Raw genomic sequence first — 24,565 nt, forward strand, 5'->3', positions numbered from 1 at the left:
TGCCTTTTTCCCGGCAGGGAGACATCAGTCTATCTTCCAAAGCTATTTGTTAGGTAGCTATTCCTTGGAAAGATGGAACAGAATCTATTAATGCGTTCTCTCAAAAGACAGGCACGGATGCAAGAGACTCACAAAGGATTGTTTCTCAATAGTTATTCCCCACTCACATGCCTACTGACACTTGAGTGACCCAGCTAACACTGAGGTCCTTCCAGTCTTCAATACCAATTTGCAGAGGGGAAAGGGACTCAGCCAGGAACCTGTCCTCAGTTACCATTTACCTCCATCCTAACCCTGGCTCGGCAGGCTCAGATATTCCTGCTGAGAGCTCAAGAGCTCTACCATCACAAAGCTCAAATAAACAGCCCATAAGAGAAAACAGACAGAGTTCTGCCTAAACCTGAGGATTTCTTGAGTTATGCCCTTGTTAAGACCACAACAGCTTGGTTTCTAAGAGCAGAAGAAAACTTTTCCTTCACTCCAGCTTCATTCCTCTGGCTGTGTTGTTTGACAGGTCACCTTGAGCCAATGGGTGAAGAATAACATGGAGCACAGAACCCCTGGATACTAAATTTCTGATACTTAATCTTCCCTAGTGAACTTCAGAGTACTGGTGATACCCTACAGGACACATTCTTTAGGCAACTGAGGAAGGCTTTTGAACAGGGACATATCATCAGCTCCCATTGAACTTTTCAGGGTAGGTGACAAGTCTAATAAACCAAGCCTTGGATTTCTAGTACTAGTTCCTGAAAGCTGTCCACCTTGGCTAGAAATAGATTTGGTGCTCACAACTAGACCACAGCCATTTATTTAAAAACCATATTGAGACGCCACCTTATACCAGTTAGAATGGCCAAAATTAATAAGACAGGAAACAGTAAGCATTGGAGAGGATGTAGAGAAAGGGGAACCCTCTCACACTGTTGGTGGGAATGCAAGTTGGTGTAGTCACTTTGGAAAACAGTGTGGAGATTCCTTAAGAAATTAAAAATAGAGCTTTCCTATGACCCTGCCATTGCACTCCTGGGTATTTACCCCAAAGATACAGATGTAGTGAAAAGAAGGGCCATCTGTATCCCAAGGTTCATAGCAGCAATGGCCACAGTTACCAAACTGTGGAAAGAGCCAAGATGCCCTTCAACGGATGAATGGATAAGAAAGATGTGGTCCATATATACTATGGAGTACTATGCCTCCATCAGAAAGGATGAATACCCAACTTTTGTAGCAACATGGACGGGATTGGAGGAGGTTATGCTGAGTGAAATAAGTCAAGCAGAGAATGTCAATTATCATATGGTTTCACTTACTTGTGGAGCATAAGGAATAACACGGAGGACATGGGGAGATGGAGAGAAGGGAGTTGGGGGAAATTGGAGGGGGAGATGAAACATGAGAGACTGTGGACCTAGAAACAAACTGAGGGTTTTGGAGGGGAGGGGAGGGGGGATGGGTGAGCCTGGTGGTGGGTATTACGGAGGGCAACTATTGCATGGAGCACTGGGTGCAGTGCATAAACAATGAATCTTGGAACACTGAAAAGAAATTTAAAAAAATCACATGAACCTTTTGGCTTATGGAGGATCAAGGTCCCAGACCAGAGGAACCTTAACTGAGTGTGATCTCTTGCTTATTTTAAGAACAGTATGTTTTCTGTATCTTAAGTACTATCAAGATTGTTTGTGGCAAGGACACAGAGTCAATGGGATGAGAGCTTACCCATTCTCACTTGTGATAACCTTTGTATCATTTCATTCCTCCATCTTTCCCTATCTCCACTTCTCCATCCCCTTCTCCTCGTGGGTGGTCATGGCAGATATGGATGCAAGAAAGTGAGCAAGCTGACATGTGATCCACATGGAAGCACTGGAGTTCCTATAGATGTATGTGCAGTGAGGGCTATGTGGTTTTCTGCCAATGTATTATGAGAAGGCCTTGCTCACTTCAGATAAATAGACATTTTTCAGACTGTCAGCTGGATGGATGCCTTAGAGGAAATCCAGCTCATTGATCCTATAGCTATTGTCCATTGACTCTAAACCTATTCTCCCTTAACCAAGAGCTATCATACATTGACTTTGTAGCTATTCTCCATTGACCCAATGCCTATTGTTCACTGACCCTCTAGTTATTGGCAGAGGATAAAGAACTTATCAGAGTTCCAGTGCTCTAAGATACATCAGTCTGTGTTCAAACTTAGCCTAACAAGATGACCTCTCAAAGATGTTATAAATCTGGTTAGAGACAGGTAGAGTTCCAGAGGAAAATTAATTATTATCACCCAATAATGGCTGTTTTACTACACAGTGCCCCTTTTAATTTATGGATCTATAGAGCTTTATGGCCATCAAGAGTGGACCACTTCCTGAGAGGTAGGCAACTGGACTTTTTGATACAAAGCTTGTGTTTTGAACTCATTTTAATGAACATCATCAAGGCAGGATTATTGAAAGTAATCCATTACAGAAGCAGGTATGATGCAGAATTTTTATTTTTGCACAGCTTGAGAGAAAAAGAAAAAAATGCTAAACTTCTAAGTTTGGGGAATATAGAAGTTTTAAACTGATGAAAGATAGTTTTAATTTTCTCCTGGAAAGTAGCACTTAATTTCTTTTGCATACAAAAGCAGTCTGTGAGTATCTGTGACATGCATCGAATCCTGAAACCATGGCAAGACACACACACACACACACACACACACACACACACACACACACTTCACAAGCATGGAGTCGTCTATGTTCATGTCAGCAGGTGGTCTTGACTGAGTCCTGGACCTATTCTGCAGGTGCTCTGTGTCGCCTATCTATGTAGGCAAATGTGCCTGCCTGGAAAATAAGTGGAAGGAAGCAGTGATGGAAAGGAGGAGGGAGAGAGAGAGGGAGAAGAAGATAACAGGAAATACATTTCTGAATGCTCCAGATGGTAATAACTGACACCAGTCTATGCTGGTGGCTTAAATGGGAGCCTGTAGAGAATACTAGGAGAGGAAGGTACTTGTGTAGTCTGTTACCTGGGCAACTGAGCTGCCATGGGCATATGATCAAGTTTTCTGGTCAGTTCCAAACTTCTGTCATGTAGACCTGAGAAAGTCTGAGATGGGATGTGGGTGCCATGGGAGGAGAGGTTCTCTTTCCTAAGCACATTGTGTAAGGGTCATGGGATGAAGAATGCACTTCAGAGTAGTTAAGAGTAAGTTCCCTGTTAGGATGAGCCATGTGGTAAATAATTTAAACTTGGAGGAAGAAGAAGAAAAAGTTAGATTTCAGAGGAACATAACTTACTATTGGCTTGTTTTCCTCTGGGTACAGAATGAACCAGAGACAACATACACCAAGATGGTCTGTTGCAAACTTAGATACTGGTCACAGTGGTGACAGGATAGGTCCTGGAGGGTAAGATGCTTCGAATTCCCTGGTCCTCTCTTTCTTTCTCCAGCAAGCTGGTGTTAACTGTGGGACTCTAGAGTAGGGGTCTGCAAACTTTTTCTGTATTGGACCAGATGGTAAATATTTTCTGGTTTGCAGGCCGTACCATTTCTGTTGTAACTACTCAACTGTGCCATTGTGGCACAGAATAGCCATAGACAACATGCCAATGATGTGCATGGCTGTGTTCCAATAAAATGTTATTTATAAAAGCAGCAGTTGGCAGGATTTGGCCCCCAGACCATGGTTTGCTGACCCCTGGTCTAGCTAGGGCAAGAGGTTCTGTGGAGAGGCAAGGAAGGAGCAGAACATCTGGGAGTTTTAGAGTACCTGGCCCGTTCCTGACTGTGGTCGGGACCAGCTGCGTCTTCTGTGCTCTTCCCAGCCATCCCTGAGAGGCTGGAATGTTGGTGCCCTCTCTGGCTTATTGAATTGGACTCTGGGTTCAGCCCTGGTGTTTGCAAACACAAGCATCAAGAGGAAGAAGGACCCAGCAATCAGTAGGAGACAAGAGAGGTAGACATCGAAATAAAGGCAGACCACCTTTTCTTTTTTATTTCGCTTAGACAAAATGCAAAGAGTGTCTCATTAAATTAAAAAATAAACAGAAAAGAAAATCAAATTGATTCCCCCCACCCCTTCACTGACGGCACTCATCCTAATTCACAACAGAAGGAGGTCAAATTGAGGACCCAGTTTCTAATGGGAAAGAAAGGTGTGCAAACATGACTAAAGTCTCCCCCCTGCCCCCAAATCAATGTTCCTTTTAAATTCACAAAGAGGGTAATTTTTTCCCCGTTTTCATTCTTAAATCTTGTGTGATAGAACTTCCAGTCAGAAGGTTTAATTAGTCCCCCATGCACTTTGTAGAAAATCAGTAAAAATGCAATAACCTGTGAAGATCATAAAACTGGACTTCTTTCCCAAAAAATCAGATGCCCAGGCAGATGGAGCTCACACTCAGACAGAAAAAAAGCAGGAGAGTCTTTGCACTGTCTGTGGTTTCAGTATTTTCTCTTTTTTTTTTTTAATATATTTTGGCAATTTTCTTTAATTATAAATATTGGAATTCCGTAAAAAAAAGGTAGCTTTGATTGAATTTTTAAATTGTATTTACAGCCGCTGTCCAGTCATGCTGTTTGTTATACCAGGGTGTAGGATTTTGCGTAGGGATTGTTTCCTTTCAAATGGCCCCGAGAGTCGAGCAGCGATTCTTGGGAGCTGCTCATCTTAGCTGCCTGTCCCAGCTCTGCTCCCTCTCGCTGAGGTAATGTGGCCACAGCCCCCTGCTGCCACTGCTGTCCCTCTCTTGTGGAGGACGTGGAAGAGGAGGCCTCCATGGGGATTGGCTCAAGGACCGTGGGGCGCTTCAGGGTCCGACTTTTCTGAGGTTCCAAGCACGCCTGCCCCAAACTCAGGTCCCTGCTTGTGCCTGCACCGCTTCGGTTTAACAAAAAGTCCATTCTAAGGTATGGAGGCAAATGTATGAGGTCACCTGCAAAGAAACACAGAGCAGTTAGTTGGCTTTTGCTAAGCAGGGGCCGAGTGCCTTTCGGGTGTCTGAGCCGGGCATGTCACCATACCGGGCCGTGTTTGCAAGACCCCTTGTCAGAGGTCGCCACAGAGACAGGTGGGACTGTCCTCACCTCCCGTCCCGTGAGGCATAGGGCGAGCCGGCTTTTCTATGGCACATTAACTGAGAATCTTAAGTGTCATACTTCAGCCAGAGAAAGAGAGGTAACAGGATCCTTCAAAACCTCACGAGGGACAGAAAAATGTACATCAAAGGCCAACAGTGCATCCTAGGTATAAAGCGTGATGGGCCGGACCCTGTATGTGATCGGGAGTGCTTGGTGGAGCACGGGGCTCAAGGAGAGAGGCACGGATGCCAAGGAAAGGCTCACTGGCTAGGCCCCTGCTTCTGTCTTTCTCACATGCAGACAAGGCGTGTTGATGGCAGCAAGCTGGGTGAATGCAGGGGGCTCCTCCTGGCTACCTGGGGCTGGAGGGGCTCACTACTTCGGCTCACTTGTAACTCCTTCATGGCACACTGTGTAGGGAGCTCTAGATAGAAAACAGGCTGGGAGTGGGCTGTCCTAAAGCTGAGACTCTAGGAAAGAGGATGCACAGGTTGAGGGAGGCATGGCGGTGGCCTGAGGTCAGAGGACATCCACAGAATGTCAGGGGGATGTAATGGTGAGGCATAAAGCTAGGCATAAAGCATCCCCTAGCTTCCAAATGGAGGATGGTGTGAGGGTGATGGGAAGGAGGTGTGGATTTTTATATATTCAATTTCCTAAAAGCAATGACCTGTCTTTCATTCTTAAGAGTTTAATGAGCAAATGACATGAATTTGCTCTTTTATTTACTTACATGACAATGACTCTTTTATCATTTTGTTCACATACTTGAGAAAATGTGGAATTCATTTACCTCCAGGGTTATTTGAAAATGTAGGTCAAGAGGGCCTCGTGCTGTTTCTGAGACCCAACTGAATTCTGAACACTTGACATATTTGTAATGTGTTGTCACAGATTTGGGAATGAGTCTCTGTCCCAGCTACTCCCCACTGAATGAACAGGGCTTATTAAGCTCTGGAAAAACAATAGGCTGTTGGTCCCAGCTGGATTGCAGGATGCTCAGGTCCTAGATTAGGTGGAACAAATGTGTTTGAAATTACAGACAAATCTCATGATAGCTGCCTTCTGCCTGCAGGGGCTTTCACACTAGGTTCAGTGATCAGGAGGGCTGGGGTAGCTGAAAAAGGTGGATGAGAATTAGAAATCCTTAATAATGGAAACACTACGGTGCCCACATCACGTACGAGGGTTACTTGTGTTTGCTAACTTTACTGCAGGTCTTGCCGACAACCTCTGAATATCCAATATCTCTGAGTGATCCAGGTTTTCAAGCAAAGCTTTACTGAGTTGCACGATGCTCTAATTAGCCCTTTCAACAGTGTGAATGCTGCAAATGTGTTCTCTTAGTAATTCATGCACTTATGTGGAAAAAAGCACCAGAGTAATCTGTCATGAGCTTTGTTTATTAAAGGCATTTTATGTCCATTAAAATCCCAACCCATGTGCCGCTCCAAGGACCACTTGGGAAACTGGGATCTCTAATCACCCATGCATCTTCCATGTTCTTCAGGTGCCTACAGATCTGAGGCAACACATGTGCTTATTACTCCAGCCAGAGAAGAGGAATGGAAACCGTGGCGACCGTCCTCTGGATGTTGGCACATCTGCTTTTCTCAGACTCCCACCCTCCATCTGCCTGTTTCCATGGGAGAAACTAAACAAGGATTCTAATGGTGCGGATTAGGAGGAGAGGTCTGGGAGGCATTGCCTGCATTTAATCTGGGCTCAGTCTCCTCACTCATAAAATGGGAATAATAGTAGAATCTACCACATACAGTTGTGGCGCAGGTCTAATTAGGTAATGCATGTGAAAGGTTTTCAGCCAGACATGTCCCTTCTCAGAAGGTCTGAAGTTAGGGACTGGAGACTGGCCAGGGGTTTCTACCTTGGTTTCTGTCTTCAGTGGGTTGATTAGTGTCCACCACTTCCAAAAGATAGGTCCATGTCCCAATCCTCAGAATCTGTGAGTGTGACCTTTGTAGGAGAAAGTCTTTGTAGATATAATTAAATTAAGGATCTGGAAATGATATCATCAGGACTGCAGGTGGGCCTAAATCCAGTGGCAGGTGTCCTTATAAGGAAAGACAGAAGGAGACTAGAGACAGAGAAGACGAGAAAAACCATGTGAAGAGGGAGGGAGAGGATGGAGAGATGTAGCCACAAGGCAAGGAATGCCTGGAGCCCCCAGGAGCTGGAGGAGGCATGGAAGGGATTCTTTCCTAGAGTCCCGGGAGGGAGCACAGTCCTGCTGACACTGGATTCTGGAATTCTGTCCTTAGAACTGTGAGAGAATAAATCCGTGTTGTTTGGAGCCACCCAGTTTTGGGCCCTTTGTTACGCCAGCTATGGGACACTCACATAGATGTCCTTTCTTCTTGGCTGGGAGAACTTCACTTGGGACCTCCTGGAATGCATCTACTATATGGGAACCATGTCTGCTTACGTCAGTCACAGGAAAGGAGGGGGTTTCTCTTGAGAGACCAGTAACTGCAGCCAACGGAGTTGTGGTTTATGGGGTCTCCACCCTGTGCTCTGACCTGCCACCTGCCCTTCTTCCCTACAGAAGCCAAGGCAGCACCTCTTCCCCTGGTTCCTCTGCTCCCTGCGGAGGCAGACACCTGTCCAACTGACCCCCAAAGACCCCCTGAGGACTAGGTTGGAGGTGGCTTCCCTGAAGTCTCCTTCAGGAGGGAGCAGAAGCCTCTTCAAAGGCATCTGAACCCACAGGGAACAGGTGTCTTGGTTCCTCACTGCCAGCCACCCCCAGGTGACCCACCCCTGGCTGCTGAACCCTCTCCAACTCTGTGGGGCAACATGCCCTAAAGCTAATCTGCCAGGACCCTCTGGAGGCGTCCCATACTTGTGAAAGCAGCAGTGACCTAGGAGACATTCAAAGATCTTTTTTTTTTGCCTTCAACTCTATAATCACCTCTACCAGGCACACACAGCCCTTGGCATCCTGTGTGTTGACACACTATTGCCACAAACATAGGCAGAGCCAAACCCTGACCTTAGAGCATGTTCTGGAAAACCAGCTACAGTGGAGTTCACCTCTACTTTCAGCAAGGTTTGAATCATTGAATCATCTGCGTTCTTCCTCTCTGCTTTACTCAGCCCTACCCCTCCCCTTTCTCTCTCTCTCCTTCTTGTTTTGTTTTCCTTACGCCGACACTCTCCTCCATGGAATGAAGGTAGAAGGAAGATGTGAGAGAGACAGTGCAAGCAGGTGGGGGGACGGAGCTGGCAGCCGTGTGCAACGCAGATGCCAGGGCACCATGTCACGGAAAGTGTGTGGCATTTGTGTGTCTACACATGTGTATGCGTATCTGTTCATGTGTGTATGTGTTTGTGTGTCTATCTGTGTACACATGCACATGTGTTTCTGTGTATGTGCATACGTGTATTTGTGCATATACACATGTAAATGTGTTCATGTGTAGGTGTCTCCATGCGCATGTGTGTGCACACGTGTGCCATCTGTATGTGTGTTCATGTGTTTGTGTGTATATGATGTGTATATGATGTGTTCATGTGTTTGTGTGTGTAAGTATGTGTATATTGTATGTGTACATGTGCATGTGTCCATGTGACTGTGTGTGTGTGTGTGTGTGTGTGTGTGTGTGAGACTGTGTGTATGTCATGAGGACAGAGGGGAGGAGATCCTGGGGGGAGGGACAGATACCACAAGGAGAGGATGAGGCATCCAGGAGAAAGGGACAGGCGGCAGGAAGACCTAGTCTTACATTCTGACCGCTGGAAGGGAAAGGATCTGGGAACCACAATGCCTCCTTCCACGTTTTCCTTCTGCCCTATTTACCTAACTAACTACACTTCTAGCACTTTCCTAGTTAGCTAAACCCATTAGCTACTTTCCCAAACCCAGCATGAGTGCAAACGCAGTGACGGAGGATAGGAGCCCCAGATGAGCCCTTGGGACACACTCCATCCGCTGGTTTTTGTGATGCTTATTCATGCACTTGTGTGTCATGAACACCCCTCTGTGCTCTGCTCCTGAGGCCCACGGCCCTTGAGTCAGAGACATGGGGTGGGGGCACAGCTGGAGGGGCCGACATACCCTTGGGGAGAAGGGGCTCTAAGAGGCTGAGCTGAGGGGCCATGGACCTTGGGTACCACTAGTATCTCCGAAAGTTCACATGAAACAAGTGGCATCGATTTCTACCTCTGTCCCTAACTACGTTGCTCATGGGTACCTTCCTAACTCCTCACCCCCAGATGCCCTGACGGTCCCGCATCCACCAACAGGTAGGTGCTCAAAGCTTGCCATCCTCCCCGAGGGAGATTTCAAGCCACGGTTGGCCCCACCACATGAAAACTCACAGTAAACCAGCCTCACTCATCTGAAACCTTCCTATCTGGAGACCCAAATTTCCTAAACGTTCTCGGTAGCGTCAGAGGCACACATGAAGTCTGAATGCACTTTAGCTTTGGAAGAAGGATGGCGAAAATCAATATTGAAAAAGAGCAAGAATGCATCCATTCAGAAAATCTATGATGGATGTGCGTTCCACGAATCTATTCTCAGATGGTGCTTCCTGCCATTCAGTGTGCACACACTTGGGAATGAAATGTCTAAAGTTGAGATCAGTGGTTCTCAGCAAAGAGGGACTCTGCCCCCAGGAGGTGTGTGGCCATGTCTGAAGACTATTTGGATATCACAGCTGGGGTGTGGCTGTCACTGGTTTTTCTTGGACACAGGCTAGGGATGCTGTCCAACATCCTACAAAGCATAGGATGCCACTGCCTGCCCCTCACCCCCATGCCTTTAGTCCTCCAGTGCTCACTGCGTTGACCCTGAGAAACCGTGGTTTAAAGGGGCTAAAGTTCACAATTCCATGTGGACCCTTATTTTGCTTTAATTTTATTAGAAAAACATTTCATTCTATCAAATAAGTAATTATACTGCTCAGTATCTACTAATCCAAAAGGAGTTATGGCCTCCGTTCTTGGGAGAAAGTGAGGGATGGGTCTCATGCAACGGCAGTCACAAGGTCTTCCTCTTATTTGGTCTGAAGAGGTGGGAGCTTAGAATGGGATAAGAACATGAGCTGGAGAATTCTGAGCTTCCTGCTAAAATCCTGCCTTTACCTGTAGATGGTTCTGTGATACCCTTCAAGTTTTGCATCTTATCTTTAGGCAGGTGAAGGGGGCACGGTCATTTCTAAGGGCACTCTCAAGTCTGTAAGAGTCTTTCTTATGCTCTTTACTATCTAACCTGTGAAAATTGAGCAAGAACAATGCATTAGGAATTTGAGGATAAGTACAAAACAAATGAATGCATTTTTGGGGAGTCTAAAATTCTGAGGCACATGGAAAAAGCTTTCTTCCCCTTCCAATGCAATACTTCATTAGCTCCTGTGAAAGCATGTATAAGTACGTGTAAAAAGAAAATGAATCAGAGTCTCTGGGTCTTAGCTCTCCTCTGAGGCCATATAAAAAGGAACTTTCATCCATTTCTAATAAGGCTTCATATCTGCCCTTGGATGGAGTTGGGTATTGATGCAAAGGTAAGAAGCAAAAGATGCTTACCTTGACTTCTAGCAATTTCAATAAGAACCACACAGATCAGACTTGTAATGATGACAGTATTAAAGAGCTAGTTAAAAGGGGAGAGAGTATGGAGTCTGCCCATTCTGGAGGCAAAAGAGATCTAACACTTTTTTAGTTTAATATTAATGCTGCAGCAAGGTAATGAAAACTTGTAAACGAATCTCTCTTGGTAAATGAATCTTCTCTCCCAAATGGCCCCCAGGAAAACCCCTAAATAAATAATGAGAGATTGATACCAGAGGTCCATGTACGTGGATTGTATTACCATTCTTGGCTTGTACTTAGGAGGCTTCATGCATTTTTAAGAGCTCATCAATATTGTGATCCTCCTACTCTCTGGTGAACTTTAAAAACTACACTGAGATACAAAGTGGGGCTTTGAGTTTGTTGCTGCTCATGATTTTTCTGAAATAAAATAGTTCTGAATGAAGAGCAGGATTGGAAAACCTGACCCAGCGTGGAGACCAGGTCAGAATCCCTTAGCTGGGTGTTTGGAGCACCCAGTGAGAAAGGGTCCATGAGGTTCAAAGAAGCACCAGCTCCCACCTAAGATCTCTGAGAACCCACACACTGGGGACTACTGAGGAGGGAGCCTGCTAGGAGACCTGCCCCTGCTCCACCGTGAGGCTGGCAGACCTGTTTCAGCAATCCTGTGCACCTTGGGTCATCCTACGGAAGGACAAAGTTAACCTGGAAATGAGAGGATTCTAGGCATATGGAATATACATTTGGGGAGTTTAGGAGTCCAGAGAGCAGGAGTCATGACCAGTGAGGAAGACAGGTCTGGTTTCTCAAAACCCTGTGAGTCTCTATCCTGAGCAATGGACAGCTACACAAGGGATTTCAACACCAGAATGTCACCACACACTGGAATTTAAAGCTTGTTGCTTCCTAGTTTGGGATATAGGATGCATTAGAAGCTGGTGCCAGCTGTGCCCACACAGGGCTCCATGGAAATATGATGGTCTTTGCTGTTTTCTTGCAGTTTTGTATATTCCCAGCACCTTCAGGTTATCATGACCTCTCACAGGAGTGTGTGTGTGTGTGTGTGTGTGTGTGTGTGTGTGTGTGTGTTGGGGGGTGTGTGTGGTCCCTGTCTTCCAGAAGCTGAATTTTGCCTTGTTTCTTAGATTTCCTTATTCATCTGTTTTGTGTCTATAGGTCTCTGCTGTTTAGGATACTACCTGCTATTCTGACCAATTAAGGAGACTGTGGGAAGCATTGGTTTAATATTATTAACACTTTTATGTCTTAGGATAATACCTGATACAGTATCTTTTTATAGAGAAGATATTCAATAAATATAGGTTGCATAAATGAGTGTAATAGATTTGTGTTTTCACAGGGACTTTTTGGAGATGCACTTTCACTGTGATTAAGCCTTTTTGCTTGTCATCTGTGCCACTAGAATCTAGAAACTTTCTTCTGGCCACTCTGCAGGACACAGATGGGCTTCCTACCTCTCCCTTACAAGTTACCAGGCACAGACCTCCTCCTTACCTTGTAACACCCATGGGATCCCCAGCAACTAAAGCTGAACCCCAATAAACTAACCAAGAAAAACAGTGAGCTAAGGGGCTTGGAGTCGGAAAAAAGGCAGTCTGAACAAAACACACACTTAGGAATTGGAGGATATACATAAGCAGCAGTGTCTACGATAAAACCACAAGAGCTCTCAGAAAGTTGAGAAGACTTGGGCCCTTGAAACCAGAGGCAGAAAGAGGAGGAGGCCAGTGCAAAAGGCAAGTGGGCTTGGAGTTCCAAGTTTGGGACCCTGCATAAGGAGTCCTACCATCACTTCATGTGTCCTGGAGACATCAAACTAAAATAACAAGACAGTCTTGTCGAAGACAGTTGAAGAAGGTGAAATCGCCAATACGCGTTAAAGAGATCAGTGAGGAGAAGGGAGTTGAGGGAAATTGGAAGGGGAGGTGAACCATGAGAGACTATGGACTCTGAAAAACAATCTGAGGGTTTTGAAGGGGCAGGGGGTGGGAGGTTGGGGGAACCAGTTGGTGGGTATTAGAGAGGGCACGGATTGCACAGAGCACTGGGTGTGGTTTAAAAACAATGAATACTGTTACGCTGAAAAGAAATAAAAAAATTAAAAAAAAAATCAGTGTCCTAGCAGTGAGCCAGGATGAGCATGGTGAAATATTTAGGTCCACCCATGGCAGGTATGCGGAGCAATATTCGGAGGTGCTGTTCATGGCCCCCAGGTCTTTCTAACTTTAAATATTATGGGAGTATTTGAAAGTTTGTCAGCTCAGAGCTAACTGTTGCTATGGGTGGTGAATGTGAGGCTCATTCCAATCTCCTGCCTTTGCTCTTCCTCTGGGCACACCACTGTCACCTTAGGATGTCTTCCGGAGTTTCTTTGCCCCATTCACCTTAGATCTCAGTTCACAACTCATTGCTCCAAGAGGACTTCCTGGACCATTCTCCCCAACCCCTAACCCCTGCCAGACTTGATCCCCTATCCCATTACTTCCCTTCCCAGCACTTATCATGATCTGAAACTGTGTTGTTTGCTTATTTGATCAGTGTATGTCTCTCCAACCAGGAATATAAACTTGCTTAAGATGAGGTCTTTGTGCATCTTGTCTATCGTATCTTCAGCTCTGAAAGTGGGACCACCTATTGAGTGGGAGATCAAAAAAGACATGACGAAGTTAGAAAGGAAGCTGGAAGTCTGTGAGGGAAGAAGCAGGGGCATCTCTGGAAGGATGGAGGCCAGAGAAGCTCAGTGTGCGTGGCATGCGTGCATGCATGTATGGGGTGCACATCTGTTTGTGTCCATGTGGAAGTATCAAAGATACTTGCACTTGAAAGGAGACCTTTTCCATAGTTCTTAGAATAACATCCATAATAGAAATTTCAAAATCTCATTGTACTGAGTGCAAAAAAGAAGAGAAGGTTGCAAACTTGAGACATAGGACCTCCCATTACCTAACCCAAAGGGGTGAGGGGAGGGGAGATACAGAACTGTTTGAGAGGAACCCACTGTGGTGCCTTGGGTCAGGAGGAGGGAGTCCGTGCCAGGTGACCTGCCGGGAGCAGAGCTCATTCTGCAGGTGGTGAGGTAGATGCAGGTAGAATGAGTCTGTGGAGAAGGATTTTTGGCAGTGAAGATCTCTGGAGTCTAATTCTGATTCAAGAGCCAGCATGAAAACCACATGGGCTTTGGAGGTGAAACAGCACAATCACAGAGACAGCTGAGAACAGGAAGATCAGCCTTCATTGGAGGGCGCTGCTGGAGCTGAGGTTGGCTTGTCCTTCAAGTAAGCACCTCTTACTCCATACTCTCCCTTTTGATTAAAGAAGGGTGTGAGGGACAGTGTGAATGTATACAAACACTGGAAGCCAAAAACTGCTTCAGGTACCTGGTTGTTTAGAGAACCAACAAGTTGGCAGCAGTCTGTGATCATCTGCGGCTGGAGAATGTCAAGTATGTCCATCATGGGAGGGGCCAATGAACATATATTTAAGGCTAGGACCCCAGAGTGTGAGTGCAGAGATATAAAGGGGCTGACACTTCTCTTGCTGCTCGTGGGGCCAGGATGCATTTGGTTGCATATGTGAAGCTTTAAATTGATTTAAGTAGCTTTGTGCAAGGGTATTTCTTGATTGCATAGGATAAACTCATAAATGGAGGTGCAGCCACAATCCCAAGAATGTTAGAAGCTGGCTCAGAGTGGTATCTGAACCCAAGAACAGGTACTGTAATCAGAGTATTGGAAGTAGTCTTGACCAAGAGAGAAATTTCTTAGAGGAAGATAGAGTTTTATTTGTTTGGTTTGTCTTTTGTTATTAAAGTTGGAAAAAACCATCCATTATTGTAGAAAATAAAACCACAGAATAATTGGCATTTTATTTAAAGTAAAAAAGTCCCCCAAATTCAGTAAATTCAAAATTCAGGTATAGTTAAACATCTAAAACGAGATTCTGATGTTTGCCTTCTCTGTGAGGTGTCACATGCCATGGGCAGCTCCCCTTTACCTGTAGAAGAGGTTTCCTCTTAATTTGTGAAGAGCAAGACTAGAAAATAAGTCACTTTATTTAAAGGTAAGCTGGAAGGTGGGGTCGACTTAAACGTTCTCTTTATTTTACTAAGAATTTCTAATAATTGTCACGTTTTAAAATTGGCAGTCTTGTCATCAATACAACGGTGATAAATGCACTCCTTCAATATATTTATTAAGTACCTACTCTATGTATCATACACAGTGATAGAAGCATATATTCAGTGCTTAAGTCATTTAAAATATTTCTTGAGTGCTGCCAAATTACCTGCTAGACACTGGAAGAGAAGTAAGGAAGCAATAAAGACACGTTTTCTGTCTTCCTAGAGCAAGCATCTGGCCATGTTGATTTAGCTTGATCCTAACTTGATTTGTGGAGTGTTTAAAAGCTTTGGACTACAAGTGGAAGAAAAGACCATCACACAAGAAGAGCTGATGGTGAAGAGAAAAATGCAGAGAGATTGGGAACTTCACTGAGGCACAGGCTGACTGATGCCATCTAGAGCCATGGTGACACAGGTGGGAATGAGGTTTGAAAGTGCAGCTCAAGGAACTGATAAATTTGACACAGCCTCCAGTTAGCAGAATAATAAATTGTAACCTTGGCTTTTGTGCCTGTTGTTGAATTTCGTCTCATTATAAGGGGACAATAGAAAGGCTTTCCAAAAAGCATATCAAATGTTCAATAATAGTAATACAGTAATCTAGAGTGGACAAAACAAAGTTTGTGGATGTTTGGTCTTGCATTGACTTAAAAAAATGACTCATACCTAAAGTTATAAAATCATTTTAGTCTAAATAGCATTTTAAGACTATGCTACTTCAGTTAATTGTGATCTCTCAATTGTTCTGATGGATCCAGGCAACAATGTCATAACAAAATTTCAAACTTTTTTAAAAAATTGAATCTAACAAGAGGAACAACAAGACATTGAAAAAGAAACTCCATCAGAATCCTAGAAGCAAATATAGGCAGTAACCACTTCAACACTGGCCACAGCAACATCTTTCAAGATGTGTCTCCAAAGGCAAAGGGAACAAAAGGAAAAATGAACTTTTGGGACGTCATCAAGATCAAAAGCTTCTGCACTGCAAAGGAAACAGTCAACAAAACAAAGAGGCAAATGACATTACACACAAAGGGCTGATATCCAGGATCTATAAAGAACACCTCAAACTCAACACACACAAAACAGACAATCATGTCAAAAAATGGGCACATGACATGAACAGACACTTCTTCAATGAAGACATACAAATGGCTACCAGACACATGAAAAAAATGTTCATTATCACTAGCCATCAGGGAGATCCAAATCAAAACCACATTGAGATCCCTCCTTACACCAGTTAGAATGGCCAAAATTAATTAAGAGAGTACACAACATGAGTTGGAGAGGATGTGGAGAAAGGAGAACCTTCCTACACTCTTGGTGGGAATGCAAGTTGGTGCAGCCATTTTGGAAAACAGTGTGGAAATTCCTTAAGAAAGTAAAAATAGAGCTTCCCTATGACCCTGCAATTGTACTACTGGGTATTTACCCCAAAGATACAGATGTAGTGAAAAGAAGGACCATTTATACCCCAATGTTCATAGTAGCAATGGCCACAGTCACCCAACTGTAGAAAGAACCAAGATGCCCTTCAATGGACAAATGGATAAGGAATATGTGGTCCATATACTCTATGGAGTATTATGCTTCCATCAGAAAAGATGAATACCCAATTTTTGTATCAATATGGACTGGAAGAGATTATGCTAAGTGAAGTAAGTCAAGCAGAGAGTCAATTATCATATAGTTTCACTTATTTGTAGAGCATAAGAAATAACATGGAGGACATGGGGAGATGGAGAGGAGAAGGGAGTTGGGGGGAATTGGAAGGGGAGACAAACCATGAGAGACTATGGACCTGAAAAAACAATCTGAGGGTTTTGGAGGTGAGGGGGCTGAGGGATGGCTGAGCCTGGTGGTATTATGGTATTGTGGTATTATGGTATTATGGAGGGCATGTATTATTGCATGGAACACTGGGTGTGGTGCATAAACAATGAATTCTGGAACAATGAAAAGTAATTTAAAAAATAAATAAAAATTTAAAAAAAAAAAGAAACTCAAGCCTTTAATTAATTCAAAGTTTGCACAAGTAAGACCATCATTTCTCCCAGGAGCTACTGTATGCAAGGGAAGATGGCTGCCAATGGAAGCATGGCATATGTAACTGGGTGATACCCAAATGAGGCAGATGCTTCCCAGGGTGTCTGTGGCCACCGAAGAGAAGTAAACAAAAGAGGGAAGGAGTTGAGGAGCCAACGGCTCATCTGGAGACCACACTGGTGTCGCCATGAGAGTCCTAACAACAGCATCCACAAGGCAACAACAAAAACAACAACTGCTAACCATTTTACCCAAATTAGGCTACACACATCTTACACCAAGGTCATGCCCATTTTACAGATGGGGCAACTGAAGCCCACCAAAGTTAAACAATGTGCCCAAATGAGGCACATTTTCTTCTTTCCTGTGTTCCTCGGTCTTGGGCTTAACGGCCACAAAGAGCTTATGTTTTTATCCTATGTTTTTCTGCATTTGCCTTGCAAATAAATGCCAACAACAAGAAATGCTTGAAATAAAAACACCCACAAATAACAGCTCATCTTCTCCCTGAGGAGGTAGACAGAATGAGAATAAATGAAGCCATCATTCTTTATTGTATGCTGGCATGAATTTTGACTCAGTTTGGAAGATTAGTTGCTGGATAGACAATTCTTATTTTATATATTTTTATGCATTTATAAGGCTCATTTCAGCTGGGCTATATGCCATAAACCTCAAAGGAATTGCAGTAATTTAAAAGCAAAGATAAATTTTTCAAATAGGACTAGTAGAATAGTTCAGAAAATGGGAAAAAGGGAAATAAAACTAGATTCAACAAGAAAGCATAGGCCAGACCACAAAGAAAAGTCTACAGGCAGCTCTTTCAGGGTGAAGAGGAAGAGTCTTCAGATGAGAAGAACCACTGGCTGCCATGGTTGGATTCAGTATACAGACCTGTTTATTTGTCCTCTACAATGGTTTGCAGATATCTTGTTTTTATTTAAAAAATTATTTATTTATTTAACAGAGATCACAAGTAGGCAGAGAGGCAGACAGAGAGAGAGGAGGAAGCAGGGTCCCTGCTGAGCAGAGACCCTGATGCGGGGCTCGATCCCAGGACCCTGGGATCATGACCTGAGCCAAGGGCAGAGGCTCTAACCCACTGAGCCTCCCAGGCGCCCCGGTTTGCAGATATCTTACCCAACACTTGAAAACTGCGGCTCTTCATAGGAAACCAAGATTTCTGGCTTCTCTTGAGAAAGTCACTTATCCTGGCCCCCCATTTTCACTTGAGATGAGTTGGCAGGAACATGCTGGAGTCTCTCCCCTTTAGACAGTCTGTGAACTCAAACTGTCTTTCATGAATCATTTCCCTTCTTCATGCTCCCCATTCTCTTCACTTATGCACATGATCTGCCAGGCCCTGGAGACCTTAGAACTCAGAGCTGCCATCTACACACCCAGTCCACTCCCACATACCCAGTCCACTCTCATGTGCTCAAGGCAAAGACCGAACAGTGGCTGACCAAACCCCAGGCAGTCATTGTCACTTTGGGTAGCTCGATGAAACCAAGGCCCAAGCACTAGCCCACCAGTGAGATCGCTCTCCTCCAAAGTCCTCAGAACAACAGCTTTAAAACTCAAGCCTCTTGTGTTTGAGCCTCCTCTCATCCCGTGATGGTGACTCTCTCCAACCTGAGCTCCCTGGGCTCTTTGATTGCTTAAACAACAGAATATGACAGAAATGATGTGTCACTTTCCATGCCCAACCTTAAGAGACTGGCTATTTCTACTGTTTGTCTATGGGACCCCTGCTTAAGAACGAAGCTGCCATGATATGAAGAAGCTGGAGACACACTGGGGAGAAACCCACCCGGGGAAGACATGACCAGCACCAGGCTGCCAGGTGAGGAAGGTGTCTGGAAAGGCTCCTCCAGACCTGAGTGAGCGTCCCCAGTGACACAGCTGGGCAGCTGTCCCCGCCAAGCCCTGACTACATTGCAGATTTGTAAACAAAATAAGTGACTGTCACTTTTGGAAACCCATAAGCTTTGGGGTGGTTCATTACACAGCAACCTGTAAACAGAGCCCCACGTCCAAACACCAGGACCTGCTTTCATAGGGGATGGGTGTGAATCAGGAAGACGCGTCTCCTCCCCAGTGGTCCATGCACTGCTTTGCTCACCTGGCCGATGTGCCTTTGGAACCGCCATATTCATCACTCGACCTCCATCCTGAGGTTTGGGGGGAGATGCAGTGAACCTGCAGATCCCCGATTCTGAAGGGGTGCTGGAGGTCAGACTGTCTGTGTACTCATTTGTCCCTGCCGTCAACTGCTCCGATGATGTGTCTGATATGAAGCATTCCGTGATGGTGAACTTGGCGTGCCTCAGTTGCTCTTCCATCTTGGCGTGCTCATAGGCCCTGGCCAGTTCTTCGTACGTGGAGGAGGCACTTTCTGTAGAGACCATGCTGCTTCGTGCTCGATCTGCCGTGTGAAAGAGAGAGAACAAGACGGGTCAGTGATGGCTTACGGGCACACCCACTGGACAGTCGTCTCTAGCTTGTGGCTGCTTTTCCCAGATCCTTGCACCACCTGGCTGGGGTCCTGAGGGGTCTTTGGCTGAGAACTGCTTTTGTCACTATGGGACCTGCCCTGTGTGCCTTGGTAAATTGGGCTCATGGAACTTGGTTTCAGCTGAAATTTTCCCAGCCTGGGACACTGTCGTCAGCCAGCAACGCTTAAAAATTTCTGTGTTTCAGGGCGTCTGAGTGGCTCTGCCACTGAGTGGCCTGCCTTCGGCTCAGGTCATGATCATAGGGTCCTGGGATCGAGTCCCACATCAGGTTCCCTGTTCGGCAGGGAGTCCGCTTCTTGCTCTCCCTCTGCCCCTGCTTGTGCTCTCTCTCTCTCTCTCTCTCTCTGTCAAATAAATAAATAAATAACCTTTAAAAAATTCTGCATTTCGTTAAAATAATTGGGAACATGGTGAATAATTGGGAACATGGTGTACACGGACGGCAGTGTCCACCCCTGCTCTGACTTGTGAATCAGCCTGTCCCACAGAGACTTTAATTGATGTGAATGATTTGAGCTCTGCTGTTAGGCTCCTCCAGCCCCAGGCTGGCAAGGAGGGCGTGATGGTGGTTGGAAATGAAGCCCGTGACGCTGCACAAAACTGGCAGGTAGGAAGAATTGCCCCTGGTCCCTCAGACTCATCCTTTGTGATCACCATCCTTTATGGGGCCCAGAGAGCCATCAGGAGCAAAGGAGGAGTGTCTTGGTCAGAGGAATCTCTATTTTACACACTAAAAAGTTTTGTATCACCTCTGTGGAACTCTGAGACTCTTCTGAGAGAAATAACAGCCATAAAAATAAATGTACAGGGTAACACTCCACCTTTGGAACACTATTTTTAAAGTATATCAGCCAGAACAAAAGAAAATGAGTATGCAAATTTCCTACAGCTATTAGGTTTAGATATAATTTCTTTTCAAAAGTTAAGGTGGGGGGTGGGACAGGCCGGTGCTATTCTTAGGCCCTGTCTTCTCTCTGAAATGAAATCTTGGTGGTTGATGGCACAGACTGGATGACTTACCTTATAATCAGCCCCTGTTTAATTGTCAAGAGGATCAGCCTATGTTCCCTATAGAGGGTGCTATGACCTTGCCATGAAATTTCAAGTGAAGCCTCTTAAACCCAGAGATGGTAGTGGGTCATGTGTGCCCTCAGAATATAATCAGGAATTATTGCAATCGTGTGGGTGAAAATTTTAAAGTGTCTGTGTCTCTCAGTGGGGTAGGAACTTTCCTGAGATTCAGGACACCTGCAAAACAGATGCCTTTGGAGTTTGCTTTGCAGAAATCACCGGGCCTTGGGCATCATCAATGCTGCCTGGTTGTACTGGTACCTGTTACATAAGCGGCCTAACAATTTGAAAGTGACCTTGAAGGAGCATAAGTAGGAGTTTCTGAAGCCCATCTGTGGGCCATGCTCATCCGCAGGGTTGCGGAGGAGGTGTGGCGACTCCTACCTGTGTCTTGTGAGGGGCTGACACTGTAGCTGTCACTCTCCTTGTCCATTGATCCCGCAGCCCTGGGCGTCGGCAGCCTCCAGTCTGTGGTGAGGGTGTGTGCTGAAATGGTGGGGTGGGGTCTGTTAAGGGTCCACTGGCTGGCATACCGGTTTCTTGCTGTGGGTCCTGCCTTTGCATTCCTCCTGGTGGTGGGATCTGCAAAGAGCCAAGAATAACGTATTTCTTAGTGTCTAGGAGTATGCTCAGTCATGAACAAAGTGTTGAGCGTGGTTCTCTCCAGCCAGCTCTAAGAAACCCCTGCAGGACTCTTGCCTTCAGGAAGCCTTCCCTGACTGCCCCTGTCCAGAGAATCCATTTCCTTTCTCTTATGGACTGAGACATTAATGTGAAATGTAGACATTCTAAAGAGTCCTGCTGGATAGAGAACATTAGATCTGGACTCAGGAGTTATGGACTCAAACCTTCCTCTCAGTCCTTAATGTTTTTCTGGCTCAACACACATCACCCAAACTTCAAGAGAATAACCACCATCTTCCATGTTAGGCCAAATATGCTCCAAAATGGCCTCTTTTTTATAGTTCTCATACCTTAAGGGGTTGTTATGGGTTGAATCATGTCTCCTTAAAAGATATGTCCACATCCTAATCCCTAGGACCTCCGAATGTGACCTTATTTGGAAATAGGGTCACAGAAGATGTCATTAGTTATGATAAAGTCAGACTGGAGTAGGGCAGCCTTCAATCTAATAGAACTAGTGTCCTTCTAAGAACAGGAGACAGACACTCAGAGGGAAGACAACCATGGAACAAGGGAGGCAGAGATTGAGGTGCTGGGGTTGTAAGCCAAGGAATGTCAAAGGTTATCGACAGTGATCACCTGAAACTAGGCAGAAGTGAGGAAAGACCCTTCTCTACAGATTTCAGAAAAAGCGTAACTCTGCTGACATCTTGCACTTGGATTTCTGGGTCCCAGAACAGTGAGACAAAAAATTTCTGTTCTTTTAAGCCACCCTGGTTTGTGGTATGTTGTTACAGCAGCTCTAGGAAACAATATAGTTTTATTGCGGTTTTGCATTTACTCATTGCCTTGAGTAGGATTATTTTACTCATCAACTAAATTGCAACTTCCCAGATGAGAAGAATGACACCTTCCCCTTAGTCCTTTGCATATGGTAACATCTTTTTAAGAGAATTGTCTGAACTTTGTCCAAGACATGGGACGTTCAATGCAGAGCATACACAGTTAATCGGTATCTGGATTTTGTAACTGCCACCAAGATGGTCTGGCCATCTCTCAAGACCACAGTCAATATTGACTAGTCAGCCCTAATGGAGCAGGACCAAAAGATCAACACTGAGATGGAAAACCCTTAGCATTGGGACAGTGACTTACTAATATGCCTTCGTGGACCTGGAGGTCTCTTTGGGGCAGGGGTAAGGGTGTTCATCCTCAGGTCCATTCACAGAGCCTACAATAATATCCGGTACACAGAGTCCCCTGGATGAACCCACAGAGCCCAAGATCATTTTATGGGTGAGACAGTGGAGGCAGAGAGAAATGACACAGCTATTAAGTGGTAAATAGGGAGCCCAGGACGGCATGGGTTGGCTCAAAGATTGTCTACCACTTGACCACAGATATCCCCACCCTGGACATCTAAGTGTCTAATACAGTGTTCCTGTGACACTGCCTCCTTTGTAATGCCAGTTTGGATCATGGGAGGCAGACACTTAGAAGTGGTAAAAGGACTTTCCTTTTAAATGTAGGATTTTCCTCTTTGCGAATTCTAGTCATTGGACTTTGAATCTAATCCATCATTCTACAGTGCTGGAGAGAAGCATTAAGATGGCAGCCAAATCGATATATTTTAAGATTTCCTGGGTCATCAAAATGCTTCATCTCAGTGCATATTCTTTGGGGCATTGATTTTAAGACAGGTTTCATCCCTTCCTTGCAAAATTCCACAGAAGAATTTATTGGAAGATATATTTTTTTTTGCCTTGATTAGAATGTAAATGTGTTAGGCTCGAGTGCCAGGCTCTCTGGACAGCAAGGCATGAATGATAATTGTGCTTCTCCACTGAAATGCTGAGAGAGAGGTCCTCAAAGAGATAGAAAAATATTCTCATGGGTAGGAGGCTAAGTATCTTCCAGGTACAATGGACTTCCCAAGGAGAGCTTCAATAAATGAAGCTTGTTATTTAAATGCTAATGAAACTTTTCCAAAAAATTACCCTATCCCTTACATAAGACTTGAGGATTCTCATTTTTTAAAAAAAATTTTTGGAAGGTTCTCACTTTTGTTCTTTAAGTTTCTTGCAGCAACAGTCATGGATCAGATTTACTCCTGTCACGGATGCTTGGGTGGTGGGGTGGGTGGGTATCCGTTTGATCTTCCCACCTCAAGGACGCTGTTTTATCAAACCCCCAAACTCCCTCCTGTGTTTCCTCCCACTGACCTGCCCACCCATAGTGGGGCAGGACTGTAGCCTCTTTCTCACTGAGATCACCCTGTGTGGAAAATTCCATGGTCACGCTATACATGCCAACCTCTATTCAAAGCTGGAACTCTTTTCAAGTTAATTTTGTTCATTATCCTTTTTTTCTAGATGAGGACAGTTTTATCAGTGGCCTGATAATGCTGGAAATATAGGTCATGATATTACTTTCCCTAAATCACAGGCTGCAATTCTGTTCTTCTCTAAGCAACCATCCTAGAGGCAGAATTATCTCAGTAGGTAGAATATTGAGGTGGTTGACACACTTTTTTTTTTTTTTTTTTTTTAAATCAGGTTTTGGGAGCTGTTTTGTACCTGAGCTGAACTCTTTGGTATGGTAGCTCCTAAGATAGCAGCTGAAGTGAAAATCTGACTTGGCATCTACTTGGTAGTCTCCTTTGTAGGCCCTACCAGGTAATCTACTAAAGAAATGTTGACATTTACTGCCCCTGCATGGAAAGCATTTTATTTGGCTCCCTACCATCCTGATACAAATGCAACTTAGTGATGAGCCATCATGCTTGCTCAACAGCCAACAAATTAGAAGATAAGTGACACAAATAACTCTTGGCCTTTCAAGACTGGGTCTGAACCTACATTAAGCTTTTCTGCCCAGTGAATCAAATTATTTTAATCATCCTGAATTTGGGATAAGAGAGGATTTTGTGGCTAATAGGGTTATAAAACATGTCATGTGTACTGTGATCTGGGTATTAATCTGCTTTTATTCTCTGGCATTTGCTGGCCTATCTTGTAGGGACTGTGGCCTCCGCTGCACGTGGTGATGACGCCGAGGGGCCTGAGCATTCCCATCATGTAAGGAACAAATATTTACCAAAAGCTCATTATATACGGGATTTCCTGGCCTATATCAGGTATTTTCCCGTAGTATGGTATTGAGTACAGCTCTGGGTGATAGAGTGTGCATTGGTTTTCAAAGACTCAGTGAAAAAAGAGTCGATGCACGCCGGGACCTCTCCCTACTTCTATATGCAAATCTGCTCAGTCCCCAGATGTCCCCTAAGAAGCACCCGCCCCACTGAGACACAGAGCGGCTGAGTTAGGTTGCCTGCCTTTGACCCAGTTTCACTACTCGCTGGCGGTGAGCTTCTCAGATGTGCCCACTTCCCTCATCTCGGAGAGCAGACTTATCACCTCACCTACCATAGGGCTGATGTGACACAAGGAGGGAGGAGCTCAATAGATCTCGGGGCCTGGCCTGGTTCCTGGGTGACAAACACTTGGAAAGGGTTGGAGCACATCCTGCTTATTG

The 24,565-nt window shown here is 44.9% G+C and overlaps 1 protein-coding gene across 2 annotated transcripts in view; it reads right to left on the reverse strand.

Moving 5' to 3' along the window:
• Positions 1 to 3,954: 3,954 nt before the first annotated feature.
• The window catches only part of DSCAM (DS cell adhesion molecule), a 750,559-nt gene continuing 729,948 nt past the window's right edge, over positions 3,955 to 24,565 (reverse strand). For both annotated transcript variants that reach the window (XM_059392376.1, XM_059392375.1), the window contains exons 31-33: positions 20,792 to 20,989; positions 18,943 to 19,245; positions 3,955 to 4,926 (exon numbers count right to left, since the gene is read on the reverse strand). In XM_059392376.1, the coding sequence (XP_059248359.1) occupies positions 4,574 to 4,926; positions 18,943 to 19,245; positions 20,792 to 20,989 (854 nt within the window). In that variant the 3' untranslated portion in view covers positions 3,955 to 4,573. The remainder of the gene's footprint in view (positions 4,927 to 18,942; positions 19,246 to 20,791; positions 20,990 to 24,565) is intronic.

The sequence above is a fragment of the Mustela nigripes genome, chromosome 2, assembly GCF_022355385.1.
Source record: "Mustela nigripes isolate SB6536 chromosome 2, MUSNIG.SB6536, whole genome shotgun sequence".
Lineage (NCBI taxonomy): Eukaryota > Metazoa > Chordata > Mammalia > Carnivora > Mustelidae > Mustela > Mustela nigripes.